This window comes from Hypanus sabinus, chromosome 4, assembly GCF_030144855.1.
Source record: "Hypanus sabinus isolate sHypSab1 chromosome 4, sHypSab1.hap1, whole genome shotgun sequence".
In the NCBI taxonomy this organism is placed as follows: Eukaryota; Metazoa; Chordata; class Chondrichthyes; order Myliobatiformes; family Dasyatidae; genus Hypanus; species Hypanus sabinus.
In genome coordinates this window covers 95,917,126-95,939,617 of record NC_082709.1, presented here as the reverse complement: position 1 = coordinate 95,939,617, position 22,492 = coordinate 95,917,126, and the positions used below count along the sequence as shown (strand labels likewise).

General features: G+C 42.5%; 1 protein-coding gene across 4 annotated transcripts in view; it reads right to left on the bottom strand.

Moving 5' to 3' along the window:
- esd (esterase D/formylglutathione hydrolase) overlaps positions 1 to 6,799 on the bottom strand; it is a 65,933-nt gene extending 59,134 nt beyond the window's left edge. Inside the window, exons 1-2 of one of the 4 annotated variants that reach the window (XM_059967687.1) lie at positions 6,702 to 6,760; positions 4,185 to 4,280 (exon numbers count right to left, since the gene is read on the bottom strand). Coding sequence is in view for 1 of the 4 variants with exons in the window: in XM_059967686.1 (XP_059823669.1) it covers positions 6,702 to 6,765 (64 nt within the window). In the remaining 3 variants the exon portion in view is untranslated. Of the gene's footprint in view, positions 1 to 4,184; positions 4,281 to 6,573 lie in introns of all 4 variants that reach the window. The other 3 variants (XM_059967686.1, XM_059967691.1, XM_059967688.1) reach the window with 3 other exon arrangements.
- Between the last annotated feature and the right edge of the window lie 15,693 nt (positions 6,800 to 22,492).

The following is a 22,492-nucleotide window of genomic DNA, read 5'->3' as shown; positions in this document are numbered from 1 at the left end:
AATACCTAATCTTTCAACTTTCGTGGTATCTTGGGAAATCTTTTTAAAATTCCCCATGTTGTTATGTGTGTCCCCACCGATCATCCAGGCAGAAAGATAGAAGAAAAATAGAGTATAAAGAAAAAACAAAATACCCCCCTACTAATGTTGTGAAAAAAAAAATACAACATTACCCCCCTCTGTTGTACGGGTCATGGCGATCGCCATGATTATACACGTGAATCCCACAGTAACCGATCCAAAGCTCCCCATAAAAAAGTATATTTATAAGAAGAAAAAAAAATACTATTCTCAATTAGTATTTCTGAAATTTTACTTTTCTTCCCTGTATCATCCTTAAATGTCCATCACTTCCGTTCACTGTCTCTATCTTCATCTTTAATCCATTACGCTTGGAAGTCTCTATGTGTAATTAGTGAATAAATGGAAGTTTCTGTGCAAACTCCTCCGCTTCTCGATAATCGGTAAAAAATCTTCTTTTTCCCTCCTCCAAAAAAATTATCAGTGTTGCTGGGTGACGCATTATAAATTTATAACCCTTTTCCCATAAGACTTTTTTCGCTGGGTTAAATTCCTTCTTTCTCTTCAAAAGGTTATAACTTATATCAGGATAAAAAAGAACTGCCTTCCCTGCTATCATCAATGGCCCGTTTCTCTTTTTGGCACGTTGGGCAGCCGCCTTCAGGATCTTTTCTTTATCTTGGTATCTTAAGCATTTTATCAAAATTGATCGTGGATTTTGATCAGCTTGAGGTCTTTACCTTAAGGCTCTATGAGCCCTTTCAATCTCAATTAGAGTTTCTCCTTCCATTTCCAATTTTTCAGGGATCCATTTTTGAAAAAAATTTATTGGATCTTCTCCTTCTATATCTTCTTTAAGTCCAACAATTTTAATCTTGTTTCGTCTACTAAAATTTTCAAGCTTATCAATTTTTTCCATAAATTGTTTTCTTTCTGATGTCCAGGCAGTAATATCATCTTCCATTTTATCTTCCATTCTTTCAACCATGTCTTCCGTTGTAGTTTCCAAATCCATAATTCTCTTTTCCATTTTTTCCTGTCTTTTTGTCATTTTATCAAACATAATCTCCATATTTGTCATTTTTCTTTTGATTACTTTTAATGCGCCTAATATATGCATTATTTGCATCAAAGTCTTTTCTATATTTCCAGAAAAACTTTTATCTCCATCTTCGTCTGATTTTTCCAGAGGATCTGACTCTCCCTCAGATTCACTTTCACTTTCAGTTTCATTCGTAACTGGGATTTGTAGTTCTGGTTGCTCTCGTTTGCACATGCTCCTTCCTTCACGTTTGCACAGTTCTCGTTGGTCTTTTTCTTTAGGATTGATCGATGTTGCCGCAGTTTCCTGTTCTGTATCACTGGAGGTGAAATGTACCTGAGCCCGCTGTTCTTTGGCAGAAGTGGGCCTTGATTCTGTTCCAACTTGCGTTGTCTTCACGGTAGTAGTTTTCTTCATCTTCTGTTTGTGAGGCATAACTTGAAACAATCCGGAGTAGTTTATAAGTAACTTTTAGAAAATATTGACTAACTTTTCTTCACTTAAACATTAATTTATTGATTTTTTACGGGAGAGCTGGGTTCCAGCGTCTCGATCCTACGTCATCATGTGACGTCCCCCCAGTTTCAACGTTTAAGAGAAGTTTGGATAAGTACATGAATGGGAGCGGTATGGAGGGCTTTGGCCTGGGTGTAGGTTGATGGGACCAGGCAGCTTAATTGGTTCAGAATTGACTTGCTGGGCCAAACAGCCTGTTCCTGTGCTGTATTTTTCTATTACTCTGTATGTATTTTGATAATAAACTTACTTTGAATTTTGAAGACCTGACTGGGAGTTATACAGGTCTGCAAACAATGACCAGGATGTGGGATAAAAATTGCAATGGAAAATAGAAGACATGTGAAAAAGGAAATCTTATGACAGTCATGGAGGACTTCAATATACAGGTAGATTGGGAAAAAGAGATGAATCTGTAGAATGTATACAAGCTGGCTTTTTAGAGCAGTTTGTGGTTATTCTGGATTGGGTGTTTTTACAATAACAGGAACCCTTAGGAGGCGGTGATCATAAAGTGATAGAATACACCCTGCAGTTTCAGAGGGAGAAGCTGAAACCAGTATTACAGAAGCATGAGAGAGGAGCTGGCCAAAGTTGATTGGAAGGGGACACTAGCAGAGCAGCAATGGTGGTCTTCTGGGGACAATTCACAAGGCACAGGATGGATACATCCCAAAGATGAAGTATTCTAAAGGAAGGATGTGGCAACCATGGCTGACAAAAGAAGTCAACGCGCAAAAGCTAAAGACAGTGCATGTAATATAGCAAACATTGGTGAGCACTTGAGGATTGGGAAGCTTTTAAAAACCAGAGGGCAACTAAAATAGTCCAAAGTTGATAAAACATAGAACAATACAGTGCAGTACAGGCCATTTGGCCCACAATGTTGTGCTGACCCTTAAACCCTGCTTTCCATATAACCCTCCACCTTAAATTCCTCCATATACATGTAGGTAAACTAGCCAATAATATAAAAGAGGATAACAAAAGTTTCCTGACAAAGGGTCTTGGCTCAAAACGTCGACAGTGCTTCTCCTTATAGATGCTGCCTGGCCTGCTGTGTTCCACCAGCATTTTATGTGTATTGTTTGAATTTCCAGCATCTGCAGATTTCCTCGTGTTTGCATAACAAGTTTTATTTTCAGATATACAGTACTAAGCAAAGGGCTTAGGCACATATATTTACGTATAGCTAGGGAGCCTAAGATGTTTTGCACAGTACTGTAGTAATTTTATATATTGTACTGTACTGCTGCCGCAAAAAAACACACACAAGTTATTTTTTATATTTCTTATTTGAACTTTAAATACACTTTTTATGTATTGATCTGTACTACTGTTGTAATATAACGGATTTCACAACTACATAAGTGATAATAAGCCTGATTCTGAGCCTCTCAGACATGCTTAATTTCAACAACAGCATGATCAACTTTCATCCTCAGCACTAGATTCCACTCAGACCCAAACTTGATCCACACTTAACAACTGGGGATTCACTGCTGGGTAAAAATTTACTACACCTGTCCCTACACCTTCTCTCTTACCACCATTCAGGGCCCCAAAGAGTCCTTCCAGGTGAGGTAACACTTCACTTGTGAGTCTGTTGGGGTCATCTATTGCATCCAGTGCTCCTGGAGCGGCCTGCTCTACATCGGCGAGACCCGACGCAGATTGGGAGACCACTTCGTCGAGCACCTCCGCTCAGTCCGCCACAAGAGACAGGATCTCCCAGTTGCCACCCACTTCAACTCTGCTTCACATTCCCATTCCGATATGTCCATACATGGCCTCCACTACTGCCATGATGAGGCCAAACTCAGGTTGGAGGAGCAACACCTCATACACTGTTTAGGTAGTCTCCAGCCCCTTGGTATGAACATTGAATTCTCCAACTTCCGGTAATTCCCTCCCTCTCCCTTCCCTCATCCCACTTTCATTCTGCCTCTTCTTCCAGCTGCCTATCACCTCTCTCATGATTCTGTCTTCTACTACCCATAGTGCTTTCCCCTTATGTTCCTTCTTCACCTTTCCCGCCTATCCCCTCCCTGCTTCCCCTCCCCATCCCTTGATCTTTCCTCTGATTGATTTTTCACCTGGCACCTTCCCACCCTCTCCCCACCTTCTTTATAGGGCCCCTGCCCCCTTCTTCTTCAGTCCTGACAAAGGGTCTCGGCCCGAAACGTTGACTGTTCGTTTCCACAGATGCTGCCCAACCCGCTGAGTTCCTCCAGCTTGTTTGTACATGTTGGGTAAAAATTCACCCTGTCATGCCCAGAAATTTTATCTCAATTCAGTCCTTAATGATTGATCCCTTCGAGTTAGCACCCTGGTTCTACATACCACAATCATGGGAAACCACAACAATGAATTTACCCAATTAAGCCTTGCAAAAAGGTCATGCATTTCAATGCAATCATCTCCCTTTCTAATAATTTCAGGGAGTGCAGACCAAGTCAGCATAATCAAACCTCTCACCCTCGTTACACCACTAACATCAGGAACATACCCAGTGAGTACAATGAGAGAATCACAAACATTTGCAAATAGCAAAGGCAGCAAGTTGGCCAAAAATGTAGGCTGCAAAATGGCTTAATTAACTTACAGAATTTCACTTTTATGTGGCAGTGTTGGGACTACTCATTTAAGGATATCCAGATGGCAGTAAAGCATCAGCGGCTGAGCTGAACTGACTGCAGAGCTGTCAATTTCAATTAATTAACATTTCAATTAATCAACACAAATCTTTTTTGACCAATTATAAACAAACTAATTTAATATTATTGTGAAATGCAACATCGGTTTATAGTGCAAAGTATGGTGTAACCTAGTTTCTACATTCTTCTATACAAGGGATTCAAATAAAGTAGAATGAGCATACTCAGACTCCCCAGTAAACAGTGTCACCCTGTCCCTCATTTCTACATTGGTTCTCAATTCCAAATCTCAAAAGCATCATATTTACTTCCACTCTGAAAATCACTGGTCTCTTAAAAGTGCTGCCACTGATCAAGTTTAACATGCCGCTCCCAATTTCAGATTTTGCCTTCCTACATATCTGGTTCCTTCTCTCAGGGAAGATGATACTTTCCTGTTCATATACACACACACACAATGTCTGTGGGTCAGCCTTCACCAGATGCCACCTGACCTACAATTTGGTGAGTACAGCATTTCCACTTGGCACCATGTGATGCCAAAGGGAACTTGACTATTCTCTGTACATGGTACATTTACAAACAGGGTTAGTTCCACTTTTCCTCAGCTGCTACTTGTGCTGCCCAATTAAGATGGTAAGACTTAAGACTTCTATGCCTGCAGGTATTTTATATAACTACCTGTATACATGTAACTGTTTGTATGTTTCCTGGTGGTCACAGTATGTTTATGCAATTGTTCAGTGTGTCCCCTAGTGGTTACAGTCCTTTGCATGATTCTGGAGGCTTCTCTTGGTATCATAGCATTTAAATGAAGGCTATCTGATTGGTTAACTCTTATCTATGAATTTGGATGTAATGTTTCTTATCTATGGGGTATAAGAAGGGCTTCTTTACTCTTCTCTGTTTTATGTTCTTAGATACTAGACCTTCATTGCTCTACATTTCCAAATGTCTTTGCTCTAGTTGCACTTAATCAAACTATCATGTTGAAACAAGTTTTGTGCTTCTTTCTTGACCTGAAATAACCTTGGATCAAAACATCAGATAGACCGAAGTTGGCCATTCGGTCCATCAAGTATGCTCTGCCATTTGATCATGGCTGGTTTATTTTTCCGCCTTCTTGCTGTGTAACCTTTGACACCTTTACTAACCAAGAACTATCAGCCTCTGCTTTAAATATACCCAATGACTTAGATTCCACAACCATCTGTGACAATGAATTCCATTGATTCACCACCCTCTGGCTTAAGAAAATACCCATATCTGTTCCAAAGGGATGTCGTTCTATTCTGTGCCCTCTGGTCTTCACTCTCCCACTATTGTAAATACCTCTATACTCTCTATGCCTTTCTATATTCATAAGACTTCTCCTCTCATTCTTCTAAATTCCAGTGAGTAAATGCCTAGAGCTATCAAATAGTCCTCATGTATTAATGTTTTCATTCCCGAGATCATTCTTGTAAATCTCCTCCAAATCCTTTCACCAGTCCAAAACTCTAAATGTGGTCTGACCAGAGCCTTATAAAGCTTCAGCATTACATCCTAGCTTTTACATTCTAGTCCTCTTGAAACAAAATGCTAACATTGCTCTTCCTTATTATGGACTCAAACTACATATCAACCTTTCGGGTGCTCTGCACTAAGGCTCCCAAGTTCCTTTGCAGTTCCAATTTCTGAACTCGCTCTTCATTTAGAACACAGGTTACACCTTTATTCCTTCTATCAAAGTTCATGACCTGCTACTTCTTTACCTTCAAGTCCTTCTGCAAATTCCCTGCTTCCTCAATGCTGCAAGGCTCATAAACTCTATATAAACCTATTGCTAATACCAAGTCCAGTGAGTGTGGTTCACCAAATCGAAACTATTTAGATCAGGTGTTCTGCTGAACTGCATAATATTTATTTAGCAATCCCTTCAGACTGTGTCCCGTGCTGAGCCACTCTTCCCCACTTTGGACTTCGTCCTGATCCACTATACAAACACCCCACAGTGGAGCTGGCTGATCAAAGGCTAGCCTAGGATCAGCATACCACACTTACAACAGAAGGTTGCCATTCCCTCATGCCTGTGTTGACGAAGAAAGTCCCCAGTCGAATCCTATCTCTTGCTTCCAGGCTTAACGAGAGAGGGTGCAGAGGGAGGGGAGAGAGAAGGTACAGAGACTCGAGGGGGAAGGGGAAGAGAATAGCACATGTCTTCATCCTGTTTGGCTGTCACATTTCCCTTCAGCACCCGGGACTGCGCCCCCCCCCCCCACCCCGCCACGATCAATTCTCTCATCCCGCAAAACCCTTAGAAAGTCACTCCCGGGCCTAGCCTGTCCGGCTTGCTACCTGAGGCCCAGGCGTCAGATCGAGCGCTGCTCTATGCAGTCCAGCCTTGGTCTTCAGGCCGCTGAGCCGATCACGGACAAAGGCCGATCGCTGCAACACGATCTACGGGAGGGATTCAACAAACCTACCGAAATGCAGACAAACACGAACACTCCGGCCCGCGGCGACAGTCTCTCGCAAAAACAAGAACATGGGGCGGAGTTGAGGGGAGGAGTGTGCTCCAGGTAGGCGGGGCTCGTTGGCAACGTCAAATTCTGCCCCAGGCCCTGGCTGCATGTGGAGTGTGGAGAGTGCAGAATGAGCGGCCAGCAGGAGTGGTGTACGTTATTTTGATTTCAATGGTGATGCGGAGTTTGTATGGGTACATGGTATATGGCTATGGTCCCGGTGCAGTGCAGGTTGATGGGGGTAGGTAGTTTAAATGGTTTTGGCACGGATAAGTGGGCTGTTACTGTATTGTATTTCTCTGATTATCCCGGCTCCTACATACACACACACACCAGTATTTTCCATCATGACTCCTACAATCTCACTTTTCCATCCTGACTCCTACAACCCCACTTCGACCCCCCCCCCCCCATCCATACTTCAACACTGCCCTAACCCCATCCCTTTACACCTCCCACACTCTCAGGTTGTCAGCACCAAACTCAGGGATCGAGAGTTGTAACCTGACTGCCTGGGTCCCGAAGTGACTGAGAGACCACAGGTGGGGCCGGAAGTATGTAATAGTGAGTGTGTCCATTCCTTCTACCAGTCTCGCTGGGCTTCTGTGTGGCCCTGAGTGTTTTCTGTACCATCTCGAATGCTCCATTGTCTTCCGTGGCCATGGACCTGAGCTTCCCAGGAATGTGAGGGAACTGTGAATATATCTTTGAGTCTTTTTTCTCCTGGTCATTGGAATGGTGTTGGGAGTCTAGTACTGGGTAGGGCATGATGTGTTTTGCCCAATAGAGATGATTGAGTGCAATTAGAACCTCAATATTGAGGCTGCTGAAATGGGCCTTTACTCAACACTATTAGACATTCGAGAGGGGAATTGGTGGAAGCCCCTCTTCATACAATCCCTTTGAACTCAAAGTACATGAGGTTTCCTGCTCTTTAACAAGATGGTAACAAGTGATTGAATGCAATTAAAATTTTTCAATTGTATGGTTTAATATATGGATTGCAGAAAAATAGTTCAACTGAGTGGTGTGTTTTTAATGTAAGACACATATTAACTGAGAAGACACCTCTCTTTGAGCATCTTGCTGGAAATAAGATTAAAATTAACGGTTAAAATTATTACTGCTATGCCGTAGGTATTTAATTTTAGCAGTTCTGTAAGAGCAGCCTGTTCTATTTTCAGCATGATTGGGTTTGAACTGAAGATAAGGGGTTGTGATGTTCATGTAGAGTCACCCAATCAGATTGGTGGAATTGGGTGGTGGTTCTAGGGAACACTGGGTGAAGAGGTTTTTGTGACATACGCTGGTGTGGGTCGAGGTCTTTTTAGCAGGATCTGGGAGAAGACTGGAGCGAAGGTAATTGATGATGCTGTCCCTGTTGCACAAGGTGCTTTGTGCAGATTAATAGCTTCAAGGAGAAAGGTGCAATACCCCGTTTGTTCAAGATGGATTTTGGGTGGCATTTGGAAGGTGGTTTGCATTCATGGTGTGGGCTAGTGTGTGAGCTGAAGACAACTTCAGGATGAGCACCAACTTGTGTCCACGTTTGAACTGGATTAATTATAATCCTTTTTTTTTCTTTTCCATTAGAACTAAGCATTTCATTAGTTCATTAAATTAGGTCAGTTCATTAAAACTAACATTTGTAAATATAGTTTATAATTGTGTGCAATTTGTTATTTCTTGCTGATGGTTAATTGCAAATGGGCAGTATTTACACAGTATTTGCTCAGATCAGGGTTTGAGTGGGCAAGACATCCCAACCTCCAGGGTTGCTTGATGGGACCCAAGTCATATTGACCTTAGAAGTACGGAATCTGAGAAGGTGATTTTCTCACCGCTGAGTCCAGTGACTGCTAGCAAGGGGCTAATGAGACACATCCCTAGAAATGCCCAGTAAAAAGGAGGTTTCATAAGTATACCAGGAATGTTTGAAAGCTTCTGCAGACAGAAACCCCAGATACTCAATTTTAGGAAAATCAGATTGGTGCTAGATCTCAGGAGGGGGTATTTCTAGAGTGCTTATGAAATGGCTTTCTAGAGCAGCTTATGGCTGAGCCTACTAAGGCATCAGCTATCCTGGATTGGATGTTGTGCAATGAATGGGAATTGATAAGAGAGCTTAAGGTAAAGGAAACCTTAGAGGACTAGTAGTCACAATATGATAGATTTCATCTTGCAATTTGAGAAGGATCAGTATTACAATGGAGTAAAGGGAATTACCAAGGCACAAGAGAGAGGGGCTAGCCAGAATTGATTGGAAAGGAACACTAGCACGGATGACAGCAGAGCAGCAGTGGCTGAAATTTCTGGGAGTAATTTAGAAGGCACAGGATATATACATTCCAAAGAAGAAAAAGTGTTCTAAAGTCAGGCTGACAAGGGAAATCAAAGATAGAATAAAAGCCAAAGTGTGGGCATATAATAGAACAAAAATCTGGGAAGTTAGAGAATTGGGAAGCACTTAAAAAAACCAACAGAAGGCAATCATTTAAGTCATAAAGAGGGAAAAGATGGAAAACAAAGATAATCTAGCCAGTGGATAACAAAAGTTTCTTCAGATACATAAAGTGTCTTCCATCTCTCAAAAGAGAGGCAAGAGTGTATATGGAACTGCTGGAAAATTATGCTGGAGAAGTGGTAATTGGGGACAAGGAAATGACAGATGAACTGAATAATTTTGCATCCGTCTTCACTGTGGAAGCTACATCAGTATGCCAGAAGTTCAAGTGTCGGGGACAGAAGTGAATGAAGTCACCATTACTAGGGAGAAGTTTCTTGGAAAGCTGAAAGGTCTGAACATAGTTACATCACGTGGATGAGATTGTATACACTCAGGGTTCGGAAATAAGTAGCTGAAGAGATTGTGGAGGCCTTGGTAATGATCTTTCAAGAATCAATTGATTCTGGCATGGTTCAGGAGGAATGGAAAATTGCAAAAGAAGGGAATGGGTCAGAAGAAAAGAAATTATAGGTCAGCTAGTTGGTTGAGAAGATGTTGAAGTCGATTATTAAAGATGTGGGGACTTGGAAGTTCATCATAAAAAAGGCCATAGTCAGCATGGTTTCCTCAAAGGAAAATCTTGTCTGACGAATCTGTTGGAATTCATTAAAGAAATAACAAGCAGGATAGACAAAGGAGAATCCGTTGATGCTGTGTACTTGGATTTTAAGAAGCCCTTTGTCAAGGTGTTAAGTTAAATGCCCATGGAATTACAGGAAAGATACTAGCATGGATTGATTGGCAGGAAGCAAAAAGTGGGAATAAAGGGTTTTTTTTCTGGTTGGCTGCCTATGACTAGTGTTCCACAGGGAATGTTTCTTTCGACGTTATGTATTAATGACTTTGATGACAGAATTGATAGTTTTGTGGCAAAGTTTGCAGACTATACAAACATAGTTGGAGGGGCAAGTAGTTTTTAGGAAGTAGAGTGGCTACAGAAGGACAGACAAATTAGGAGAATGGGCAAAGAAATGGTTGATGGAATGTGGTGTTGGGATTTTTACGGTTATGCACTTTGGTAGGAGAAGTAAAAGTGTTGACTGTTTTCTAAATGGAGAGAAAATTAAAAAATTGGAGGGGCAATTGGACTTGGGAGTCCTGGTTCAGGATGTCCTAAAGAGCAATTTGTAGGTTGAGTCGGTGGTGAAGAAGCCAAATATGATGTTAGTGTTCTTTTCGAGAGGACTAGAATATAAAATCAAGGATGTAATGTTGAGAATCTGTGGAATTCAGCAGCTGTGGAGATCAAGTAATCAGGTTTATTTAAGGTAGTGGTTGCTAGATTCTTGATTAGTCAGGGCATGAAAGAATACAGGGAGAAGGCAAGAGATTGGGGCTGAGAGAGAAAATGGATGAGCAATGATGAAATGGTAGAACAGATTTGATTGGCCAAATGGCCTGATACTGCTGTTAGGGTCTTATGACTCGTGCCAGATGGGGTATTTTGAGTCATTGAAACTTGGAATCATTTTCGTGAACCTCCTTTGAACCCTTGCCTGTTTCAGCACATCCCTTCTTAGATAAGGGTCCAAACCTGTTTACAATACTCTGACTGAGGCCTCACCAGTGCTTTATAAATTCTCAACATTACATCCTTGCTTTTATATTCTAGTCCTCTTGAAATGAATGCTAACATTTCATTTGGCTTCCTCACTTCAGCTTCAACCTGTTAACCTTTAGAGAATCCTCCACAAGGACTCCAAGGCCCTTTCTGCCTCGATTTTTTTGTATTTTCTCTTCATTTAGAAAATAGTCAACCCTTTCAGTTCTTCTACCAAAGTGCATGACCATACACTTCCTGACACTGTATTGCATCTGCCACTTCTTTGCCTACTCTCCTAATCTAACAATTTCTGTAATAAGAGAAAATTTGCAGATGGTAGAAATCCAAGCAACAGACACAAACCACTGGAAGAACTCAACATGCCAGGCAGCATCTATAAAAAGAGTATAGTTGACGATTTAACTTGAGACCCTTCATCAGGACTGGAGAAAAAAAGATGAGTCAGAATTAGAAGGTGGGGGGGAAGGGGAGAAATAAACACAAGGTGATAGATGAAATTATGAAGGGGAGGGGTGAACTAAAGAGTTGGGAAGTTAATTGGTGAAAGAGATATAGGATTGGAGAAGGGGGAATCTGATAGGAGAGGACAGAAGGCCATGGAAGAAAGAAAAAGGAGGAGGAGAACCATAGGGAGGTGATCATCAGGTAAGGAGATAAGGTAAGAGATTGGAAAAGGGAATGGAGAATGGTTACAAAGGGGTGCATTACCAAAAGTTCAAGAAATGGATGTTCATGCCATTATGTTGGAGGCCACCCAAACACAATATGAGATGTTGCACCACCTCCTCTCACCTCAGCTCTAACTGACTTCTCATTGACTTTTTCCAGTCCTGTTGAAGGGTCTCAGCGCAAAACGTCAACTATACTCTTTTCTGTAGATGCTCCCTGGCCTGCTGAGATCCTCCAGCATTTTGTGCATGTTGCTTTAAGTCCCTCTGGAGCCTCTCTACTTCCTCAAAACTACCCTCCCCTCCACCTATAGTCTGCAAACTTTGCAACAAAGCCATCAATAACCATCATCAAAATCATTGACATATAATGTAAAAAGAATCAGTCCCAACATAGACCCCTGCAGAACACCACTAGTCACTGGCAGCAAACCAGAAAAAGCTCTCTTTATTCCCACTCTTTGCCTCCTGCCAATCAGCCACTGCTTTATCCATGCTAGAATCATTCCTGTAATACCATGTGCTCGTATCTTGTTAAGCAGCCTTATGTGTGTCACCTTGTCAAAAGCCTTCTGAAAATGCAAATACACATCAACTGATTCTCCTTTGTCTATCCTGCTTGTTATTTCTTCAAAGAATTCCAACGGATTTGTCAGGCAAGATTTTCCCTTGAAGTCATGCTGACTACAGCTTATTTTATCATGGTGCTTCCAAGTATCCCAAAACCACATCCTTAACAATCAATTCTAACATCTTCCCAGCCACTGTCAGATTAACAAGAGTGACATTTGCAATTTTCCAGTCTTCTGGAAACATTCCAGAATTTAGTGATTCTTGAAAGATCATTACTAATGCCTCCACAATCTCTTCAGCCAAGTCTTTCAGAACTCGGGTGGTCCAGATGACTTAAGTCAAACCTTTCAGTTTCCCATGAACCTTTTCCCTACCAATGGCAACTTCACACACTTCATAGACCCAGTCGCCTGGAATGTCCACCATACTGCTAGTGTCTTCCATTGTGAAGACTCATGCAAAATACTTATTCAGTTCATCTGCCATTTCCCTGTCCCCCATTACTACCTCTGTTCCATCGTTCTCCAGCGGCCTAATAGCCCCCTTTGCCTCTCTTTTACACTTTATGTATATGAAGAAACTTTTCGTATCCTCGTTACAGGAAATATGCTGGCATGGATAGTGGAATGGTTGATAGGCAGGAAGCAGTAAGTGGGAATAAAGGAGGCCTTCTCTGGTTGGCTGCGGTGGGCCTCAGGGTTCAGTATTAGGACCACTACTTTTCACATTGTTTGTCAATGATTTGAATAATGGAATTGATGGCTTTGTGGCAAAGTTTGCAGATGATAGGAAGATAGGTGGAGGGGTATGTCGTGCTGAGGAAGCAATGCAATAGTAGCAGGACTTTGACAAATTGGAAGATTAGGCAAAAATGTGACAGTGGTCCTGCCAAAGGGTTTCAGCCTGAAATGTAAACTGTATTCATTTCCAGAGATGCTGCCTGGCCTGCTGAGTTCCTCCAGCATTTTGTGTGTGTTGATCAGATTTCCAGCATCAGCAGGCTTTCTTCTTTTTGAGATGGAATACAGTGTTGGGAAATGTATGATAATATATTTTGCTAAAAGGAACAATAGTATTATTATCTAAATGGGGAGAAGGTTCAAATATCAGAGGTGCACAGGAACTTAGGAGTCCTTGTGCAAGAACCCAGAAAATTAATTTACAGTTTGAGTCTGAGGTAAAGAAGGCAAATGCAATGTTGGCATTTATTTCAAGGGGAATGGAATATAAAAGCAAGGAGATGTATTGGAGGCTTTATAATACACTAGTCAGGCTACACTTGGAGTCTTATCACAGTTTTGGGCCCCGTATCTCAGGAAGAATAGGTTGTCATTGGAGAGAGGCCAGAGCAGGTTCACGAGGATGATTCCGGTACTGAAGGGTTAGCATATGAGGAGCATTTGGCAGTTTTGGAACTGTACTCACTGGAATTTAGAAGAATGCATGGGGATCTCATTGAAACCTACCAGATGTTGAAAGGACTAGATAGGGTGGCTGTGGAGAGGATTTTTCTAGTGGTGGGGATATCCAGAACAAGAGGGGATCGCCTCAAAATTGATGGGCGACCATTTAGAATAGAGGATTTTTTGTTTGTATATAACCAGAGAGTAGTAAATGTGGAATGCTCTTCCGCAGACTGCGGTGGAGGCCAAGTCCATGTGTATATTTAAGGTGGAAGTTGTTCATTCCCTGATTGGTCAGGGCATCGAAAGATATGGTGAGGAGACAAATCTATGGGGTTGAGTGGAATCCAGGATTAGCCATGATGGAATGGCAGAACAGACTCAATGGGCTGAATGGCTTAATTCTGCTCCTTTGTCTTATGGTCTAATTTGATTGTCTAGCTTACTCTCTTATTCCAACTTTACCTTAATGGCTTTTTAAGTTGTCTTCAGTTGGTTTTTGAAAGCTTCCCAATCCTCTAACTTCCCATTTATTTTTGCTGTCTTTGGCTTTTATGTTGGCTTTGACTTCTCTTGTTAGCCATGGTTGTGTCATCTTGCCTTCAAAATACTACTTCCTCTTTGGGATGTATATATCCCGTACCTTCCAAATTATTATCAGAAATTCCAGCCATTGCTGTTTTGCCAGTGTTCTTTTCTAGTCAATTCTGGCCTAGTTCCCACTCATGCCTCTGAAATTCCCTTTGCTCCACTGTAATACTTCAGTTTCTCCTTCTCAAATTTCAGGATGAATGTGATCATATGATCACTTTCCCTAAAGGTCTAATCAATTCCAGTCACTGGCCAAAACCCAATCCAAAGTAGCTGATTCGCTAGTGGATCTCCAGGAGCTGCTCGAAAAAAAGCATCTTGTAGGCACTCTAGAAATTCCTCCTCTTAGAATCCAGCATCAACTTGTCATTTCACTGTCAAAGTCACTTTGATCACCTTTGTTCCTCATTTTGATGTTTGGTCAACAACTGAACCTCAGCCATGTCTGCATGCTTTTAAGCCTTGAGCTGCTACATGATTAGCTGATTAGATATTTGCATTAATAAGAGATGTACCTAATAATTTGGCTGCTGAGTATATAGTTTATTATGAAATAAATTTTATTTTTTAAGTAAAATAAATATTCCCTCCCATGTTTTGTAGACTACCTGAAAGGAGCTCAAAATCAGAACAGGCTCCCATTTCTTATCAAAAGTTAGCGGGACTTGATTACAATGAAACAAAGTAAACATACATGTTGGGAAACCAGGGAGCAGCAACTATGCATGAACAGACCAACTGCAGAGAAGATTACCACTGAATCTATAGTACCTTATTCCAATGTATTGTATGGGCAACTGAGAATCATTATAATGAAGTACTTACTAAAAGAGCAGTGGTTAATAGTAAACCACTTTCTAGTACTGCTTCTACCACATTTAAACTGAAGACTATTTAACCACATAGCTTGCTTATTTCTGGTAAGTGGTAAGGATACGTGATATCTGTAATGAATAACCTCTGTGCTAGATCAACTTCAGGCCAGCTGCAGTGGACAGGGCACTGAATGAATATAATTAGATAAGATTTGGCAGCTGGTCGGGGGAGGGGAAAGAAGCTTGCTGGGAGCTGATAAGTGAAGCAGGTGGGTGGGAAAGGTTGAGGTGCTGGAGAAGAAAGAATCTGATAGGTGAGGAGAGTGGACAATAGGAGAAATGGAAGGAGGTGGAGCCGGGGGGGGGGGGGGGAGTAAATGGCAGGTGAGGAGAAATAAGGTCAGAGTGGGGAGTAGAAGAAGGAGAAATTGATACTCAAACTTATACCATTGGGTTGGAGGGAACCCTGACAATACAAGGTGTTCCTCCTCCACCCTGAGTGTGGCCTCATCTTGGCAAAAGAGGAGGCCATGGATTAACAAGTTGGAACAGGAATGGGAATCAGAATTAAAATGTTTGGCTACTGCAAAGTCTGGCTTGTGGTGGCTGTTGTGGAGATACTTGATAAAGCGAACCTCCAGTTTACAATGGATTTCACCTGTGTGGAGGAGATCACATCAGGACCACCAGGCACAAAAGATGACACCAGCTGATTCACAGGTGAAGTGTTGTCTTACCTGGAAGGACTGTTTGGGGTCCTGTTTGGAGGTGAGAGAGTAGGTAAATGGGGGTGGGGTGGGGGGTTGTGGTACTTGGGCTGCTTATAGGGATGTGCTTGGATGGAGATTAGTGAGGACAGGCGAATGGACAAAAATATCACAGAGGGAGCCATCTCTGCAGAAAGTGGACGAGGGAAAGGAAGGTAAAGATGTGTATAGAGATAAGGTCCCTTTGGAGAAGTTGCAGAGGATAAAGTTGGATGCAGAGGCTGATGGGGTGGTAGATAAGGTCAAGTCCTTTATCACTATTGTGATATGGAAAGATGGGATGAGCGCACACATACAGGAATTGGAGAAGATGCAGGTGAGGGCAGCATCAATAGTAGAGGTAAGGAATCCCCATTCTTTAAAGAAGGAGGACATCACTAATTTCCTGGAATGGATAGTTGAATCCTGAATACAGATGTAGTGGAGGTGAAGAAACTGCGAAAATGGAATAGAATTTTTAGAGGAAATTAAAAATTTCCATTTTTTAATGGAATAGAAATGTTAGAATTTTTAAGGTGGGAAGAGCTATGGTTGATAACTATGGGAATCAGTAGGTTTATGAAAGATGTAGGTTGACAGTTTGTCTTGAAAGATGGAGACAGAGAAATCAAGAATGGGGAGGGAGGTATCAGAGATGGCCCAAGTGAATTTAAGGGCAGGGTGGAAATTAGAGGCAAAATTGATGAATTCAGAATTGGTGCATGAAGTAGTGCCAATGTAGTCATCAGAAGAAGAGTTGGGGAGGATAACCAGGGACTGTTCTTTGTAGCCAACGAAGAGGCAGGCATAGCTTGAGCCCATGAAAGTGCTCAGGACTATGCCTTGGGTTTGGAGAAATTGGGAGAAGTGGAAGGAAAAACTGTTCAGGGTGAGGACCAGTTTTGCAAGATGGAGGAGGGAGTTGGTGGAGGGAGATTAGTTGGTTCTGTCAAGAAACAATTGGAGGGCTTTGAGACCTTCCTGATTGGGATAGAAGTGAATAAGAGCTGAACATCCATGGTGAAGATGAGGCAGTCAGGTCCAAGAAACTGAAAGTTAATGAGAAGTCAAGGGCATGAGAAGTGTGGTGGATGTAGATGGGAGGGGTCTGAACTAAGAGGGATAGAATGGAATCGAGGAATGAGGACACAAGTTCAGTGGGGCAGGAGGAGCCAGAGACAAAAGGCTAACCTGGATAGTCAGGTTTGTGGAACTTGGTTAGGGGGTAGAAGTGAGCTGTGTAGGGTAAGAGGACTATGAATTTGGTGATAGTGGTTCGGAGTAATTCAGAGTGGATGATGTCAGTGATTGTGTCAGAGGCAGTTTTCTGATGGTCTGGAGCAGGGTCCTCCTTGAGATAGGTATAAGGAGGTGTCTGAGAGTTGTTGCCTGGTGTGGTGAACTACATATACCTGTCTGGACAGGCCCCCCCCCCCCCCCCCGCTGACTGCTCCTGTGGCTCCTCCCACGGACCCCGGTATAAAGGCGATTGGAGGAACAGCCCCGGCCTCAGTCTCCAGGATGTTGTGTGGTGGTCACTTGCTGCTTGTTCTTTCTTCCAGCCAATAAAAGCCTATATCTCGCCTCACGTTTCCAAGAGTTATTGATGGTGCATCACCTGGTCACAGCAAGGTAGAGGTCAATGCGCCACAGTATAACAGCACCCCTTTGTCTGCGGGTTTGAAGGTAAGGTTGGGATTGGTGTGGACAGAATGTAGAGCAGTGGGTTCAGAAGGGGTCAGGTTGGAGCAGGAGTGAGGAGTGTTGACTTTGAGAAGGTTGATGTCACGTTGGCAATCAGAGATGGAAAGATCCAGAGGAGGCATTAGGTCAGTACGGGGTATCCAAGAAGAGGAGGAGGGTTGGAGACAGGAAAATGAGGTCATCAGCATAGAATCCTTGTCAAAGAGGTGGGCTCAAAGATGGAGGCTATGGAAGAAGAGCTCGACATTGTGGTGGGCAAGGAACTTACTGAGGTTCCACTTGGGGCTGGGGAAGGGGGACAAAGGCAGGGCCCTTACAGTGGACAGAATCTTCTGCCTCAGAAAGGAGAAGGTGTGAGGGAATAGTGAAGACACAGCATGGATGAGAGCTGGGATCAGAGGAGGGAAGTGAGTTGGGAGTTTCTGAGGACAGAGTGTTGGAGTGTTCAGGAAAGATGGAGTGGGAGGAAGATGGAGGCTCTGAGGACCCAAGAACTGATGGGAGAGACACAGAATTGCAGAGTCCTGGTGGGGAAAGGGGAGACAGGGGGTCCTGCAGCAGTAAAGTCTCAGCTTGGATGTGCTGGCAATCAAGGTCCAGGCTGGAGCCGGAGGTAGAGATCACACAATTAGCAGTTTGAAGTGTCCAGGGTCATAGGAGCATGCATTCACAGTGGTGGAATCTGGGTTCTGAATACGCTCGGGATCATTGGAACTGGTGCAGGTGATAATGTCAGGGGTCCAGAAGTGTCCAGTGTCATTGGAGCCAGGGATGGATTTGGAGCGATATAATAATCTGGGGACATCTAATGGAATCGAGATCCAAATGGGAGGCAGCAGGGTTCATGGTCTGTGGTTGTCCAGAGCAGGTGGTGTTGGAAATGATGGGGTCTGTAGTCTGGAGACGAGTGATCTTCCAATCATCGCTGGACTTGAGGAAGGTGAAAAGCTGGTGATTGAAAGTGTGGATCCGGCAAACAATGCCAAAGTTGGCAATTTTTTTTCCCTAAGATGCTCATCGCAGAGGAAAGAACTGAGCACCATGGGAAATTAAACACAGGAATGGTTTCTTTGGTCCACGATATCCATGCTGATCATGATGTGTAAAAAGTATATGTGAGATTAATAAAATTATAAGGGGCATAGATGGGTCAATCAGAAAGCTCAATCTTTTTTCCAGGCCTGGAGAATCAAGACGTAGAGGACAGAGTCATAGCAAAGTACAGCACAGAAATGGGCCCTTCAGCCTATCTACTCCTATCGACCTACACCAGGACTCCATAACCCTACCATCTATATATCTATCCAAACTTCTCTAAAACGTTGAAATTGAGCTTGTATGTACTACTTGTGCTGAGAGCTCATTCCACACTCACAGCTCTCTGAGTGAAGAGGTTTCCCCTCATGTTCCCCTTAAACATTTCACTTTTCACCCTTAACCAGTGACCTCTAGTTGTAGTCCCATCAAGCCTCAGTGGAAAAAGTCTACTTGCATTTACCCTTCCTGTACCCCTCATAATTTTGTATGTCTTTATCAAATCTCCCCTCAGTCTTCTACATTGCAATGAATAAAGTGGCAACTTATTCAATCTTTCTGTATAACTCAATCTTCCAGTCTTGGCAACGTCCTTGTAAATTTTCTCTGTAGTCTTTTAACCTTATTTATATCTTTCCTGTCAGTGACCAAAGCTGCACATAATATTCCAAATTAGGCTTCACCAAAGTCTTACACAACTTCAACATAACATCCCATCTCCTGTACTCAATACATTGATTTATGAAGGCCAATGTGCCAATAGCTTTCCTTACGACCCTATCTATTTGTGACACCACTGAATTATGGATCTATATTCCCAGAACACTTTCTTCCAACACACTCCTCAGTGCCTGCCATTGACTGTGTAAGACCTACCCTGGCAGGTCCTACTGAAGTGCAACACTTCACACTTGTCTGCATAAAATTTTATCTGCCATTTTACAGCCCATTTTTCTACCTGGTTCAGATCCCACTGCAAGCCATGATAGTCTTCCTTGCTGTCCACTGCATCCCCAATGTTGGTGTCTTCCACAAATTTGCTGATCCAGTTAACCACATTATTATCCAGATCATTGATATAGATGACAAACGACAACAGACACAGCACCAATCCATGAGGAAATCCTCTTGTCACAGGCCTCCAGTCAGACAACCATCTACTGCCATTCTTTGACTTCTACAAAGCCAATGTTTAATCCAGTTAACTACCTCATTTTGAATGCCATGTAACTGAACCTTCTTGACCAAACTCCCGTGTTATATGCCTTGCTAACATCCATTGCCTTGCCTTCATCAACTTTCCTGGTAACTTCCTTAAAAAACTCTATAGCAATGGTTCAACATTACCATGTACAAAGCCAAGCTATCTTTAATTGGTCAATATCTATCCAAGTTCTTGTATATCCAGTCCCTAGAATACTTCCAATAACTTTCCCACTACTGATATCAGGTTCACTGGCCTATAAATTCCCAGTTTAATTGTGGATCCTTTCCTAAACAACATTGTCTGTACTCCAATCCTACGGTACCTCACCAGGCACTAAGGATTATTTAAATATCTCTGCTAGAGCCCGAGCAATTTTTGCACTTGCCTCCCACAGGGTCTGAGGGAACACCTTGTCAGTTCCAGGGGAACTGTCCACCCTAATTTGCCTCAAGACAACACACCTCCTCCTCTGTTATCTGTATAGTGTCCCAAACTTCATGCATATTGCTTCACTTCTATAGACTCTGTGCCCCTCTCCTGAGTAAATACAAATGCAAAAAATGCAATAAAAACTCCCCCAGCTCTTTTTGCTCCATGAATGGACTACCATCCAGATCTTCTAGACTAGAGGATCTATTTTCCTCCTTGTAATCCTTTTCCTCTTAACATATCAGCAATCCTTTTTCTCTTAACAAGTCCTTTAGGATACTCCTTCATCTTGTCCCCCCTTGCTTCTTTTAGTCCTCCTGATTTCTTTTTCAAGCGTTCTCTTGCATTTCTTATATTCTGTAAGCTCCCCATTTGTTCCTACTTTTCTGTTCCTGCTATGCATCTCCTTTTATTTTCTCTACCAGGGCCTCAATATCTCTGAAAACCAAAATTCAGTTTCCAGTTTCCAAATTCAAAATTCCAGTCTCCAGTTTCCTTTACTTTTTATTCTGACAGGCACAAACTTTATAATCTCGGAATTTCACTTTAGAAAACCTCCCTCTTACCAAGCATACAATTGCCAGAGAACAGTTTATCCTAATCCAGACGTGCCCGATCCTTTTTGATGACATCAACATTGGCTTTTCTCCAATTGAGAATCTCAACCCGTGGACAAGACCTATCTTTTTCCATATTTACTTTGAAACTAATGGCACTATGATCATTGGATGCCAAGAGTTCCCCTACACAAACTCTTGTCACCTGGCCTGCCTCATTCCCTAATAGGAGATCAAGTACTACGCAAGAAGACTTTTTTTTAACAAACTCTATCCTATCTAGTCCATTTATGTATAGGATTTCCAGTCAATTTGTGGAAAGTTAAAATCACCTACCATAACGACCTTGTGTTTCTTGCAGCAATCTGTGAACTCTGCAAATCTGTCCCTCTAGATCCCGTGGACTGTAATATAAGACTGTTGGGTGGTCTGTAATATAGCTCCATTAAACTGATCACACCTATTCCTCAGTTCCACCCATAGCACCCATAGATAAGTTCTTCAGTCTGTCCTGACTGACCACTTCTGTGACATTTTACCTGACTAGTAATGCCACTCCTCCTCCTTTAATCTCTCCCACTCTGTTGCATCTCAGACAGAACCCCTGAATATTGAGCTGCCAGTCCTGCTTCTCCTGCAACCGTGCCTCATTAGTGGCTACAGTATCATAATTCTATGTGTTGATCTGAACTGATCAGTCTTTCCTACGATACTTCTTGCATTGAAATATGTGCAGTTTAGAAAATTAGTCCCACCATGCTGAATCTTTTGTTTCCTGATTTTGTCTGAGCAGAGCCTGTCTTCACACCCTCTTCGCTATCTGTTCTGGCACTCTGTTTCTTATCCCTCTGGACCTGTAGTTTAACCCTGCCCTGGTGCAGCATTAGCAAACTTTCCTGCTGGGATATTGGTCCCCTTCCAGTTCAGGTGCCAACTGTCTCTTCTGTACCAATCCTACCTTCCCAGAAAGAGAGCCCAATAATTTAAAAATCTGACACTCCCTCCTACACCAACTCCTTAGGCACATGTTAAACTATAGAATTCTCCTGTTTCTGGCCTCACTTACAATGCTGAGATTACAACCCTGGAGGTCCTGTCATTTAACATGGCACCTAACTCTGTGAACTCACTTTGCAGAACTTCAGCACTCTTCCTAACCACATCAAGACCTTTGGCTGTTCACCCTCCCAGTTAAGAATGCTGAGGACTGAATCTGAGATGTCCCAGACTCTGGTGCCTGGAAGGCAATATATCATCTGGGAATCTCATTCTCTTCCAGAGAATCTCATTTCTGTTCCTCTAACTTATGAATCCCCATTCACCACATCTCGCCTTTTCTCTCCCCTTTCCTTCTGAGTCACAGAGTTAACTATCAGAAAATTTACAGATGCTGGAAATCCAAAACAACACACACAAAATGCTGGAGGAACTCAGCAGTTCAGGCAACATCTATGGAAAAGAATAAATTATCCAAATTTTGGGCCGAAATCCAGTCCTGGCCTGAAACTTCAACTATTTACTCTTTTTCATTGATGCTGCCTGACCTACAGAGCCAACTATACCTGTTGCTGAGTGGATGACCATAGGGGTACTTTGCACTGGCTGCTTAAGCCCTTTTCCCTTCCTGACTGTCACCCTGTTTCCAGTGTCCTGCACCTTGGGTGTAACTGCCTCTCTATATGTCCTATCTGTCATCCCTTCAGCCTCCCAAATGATTCAGAGTTTATCCAGTCCCAGCTCAAGCTCCTTAACGCAGTTTGCTAGAAGCTGCAGCTGACGCATCTTCTCACAGGTGTAGTTGTCAGGGACACTGGAGGTCTCCCTGCCTTCCCATGTTGCACAAGAGGAGCATTCCACTATCCTGGCTGACGTCCCTGCTGACCTAACTGAGCAAATATAAAGAAAGAAAAACAATAAATTGTGGGGAAAAAGTTTGGCTACAGTTTTTTTGCTT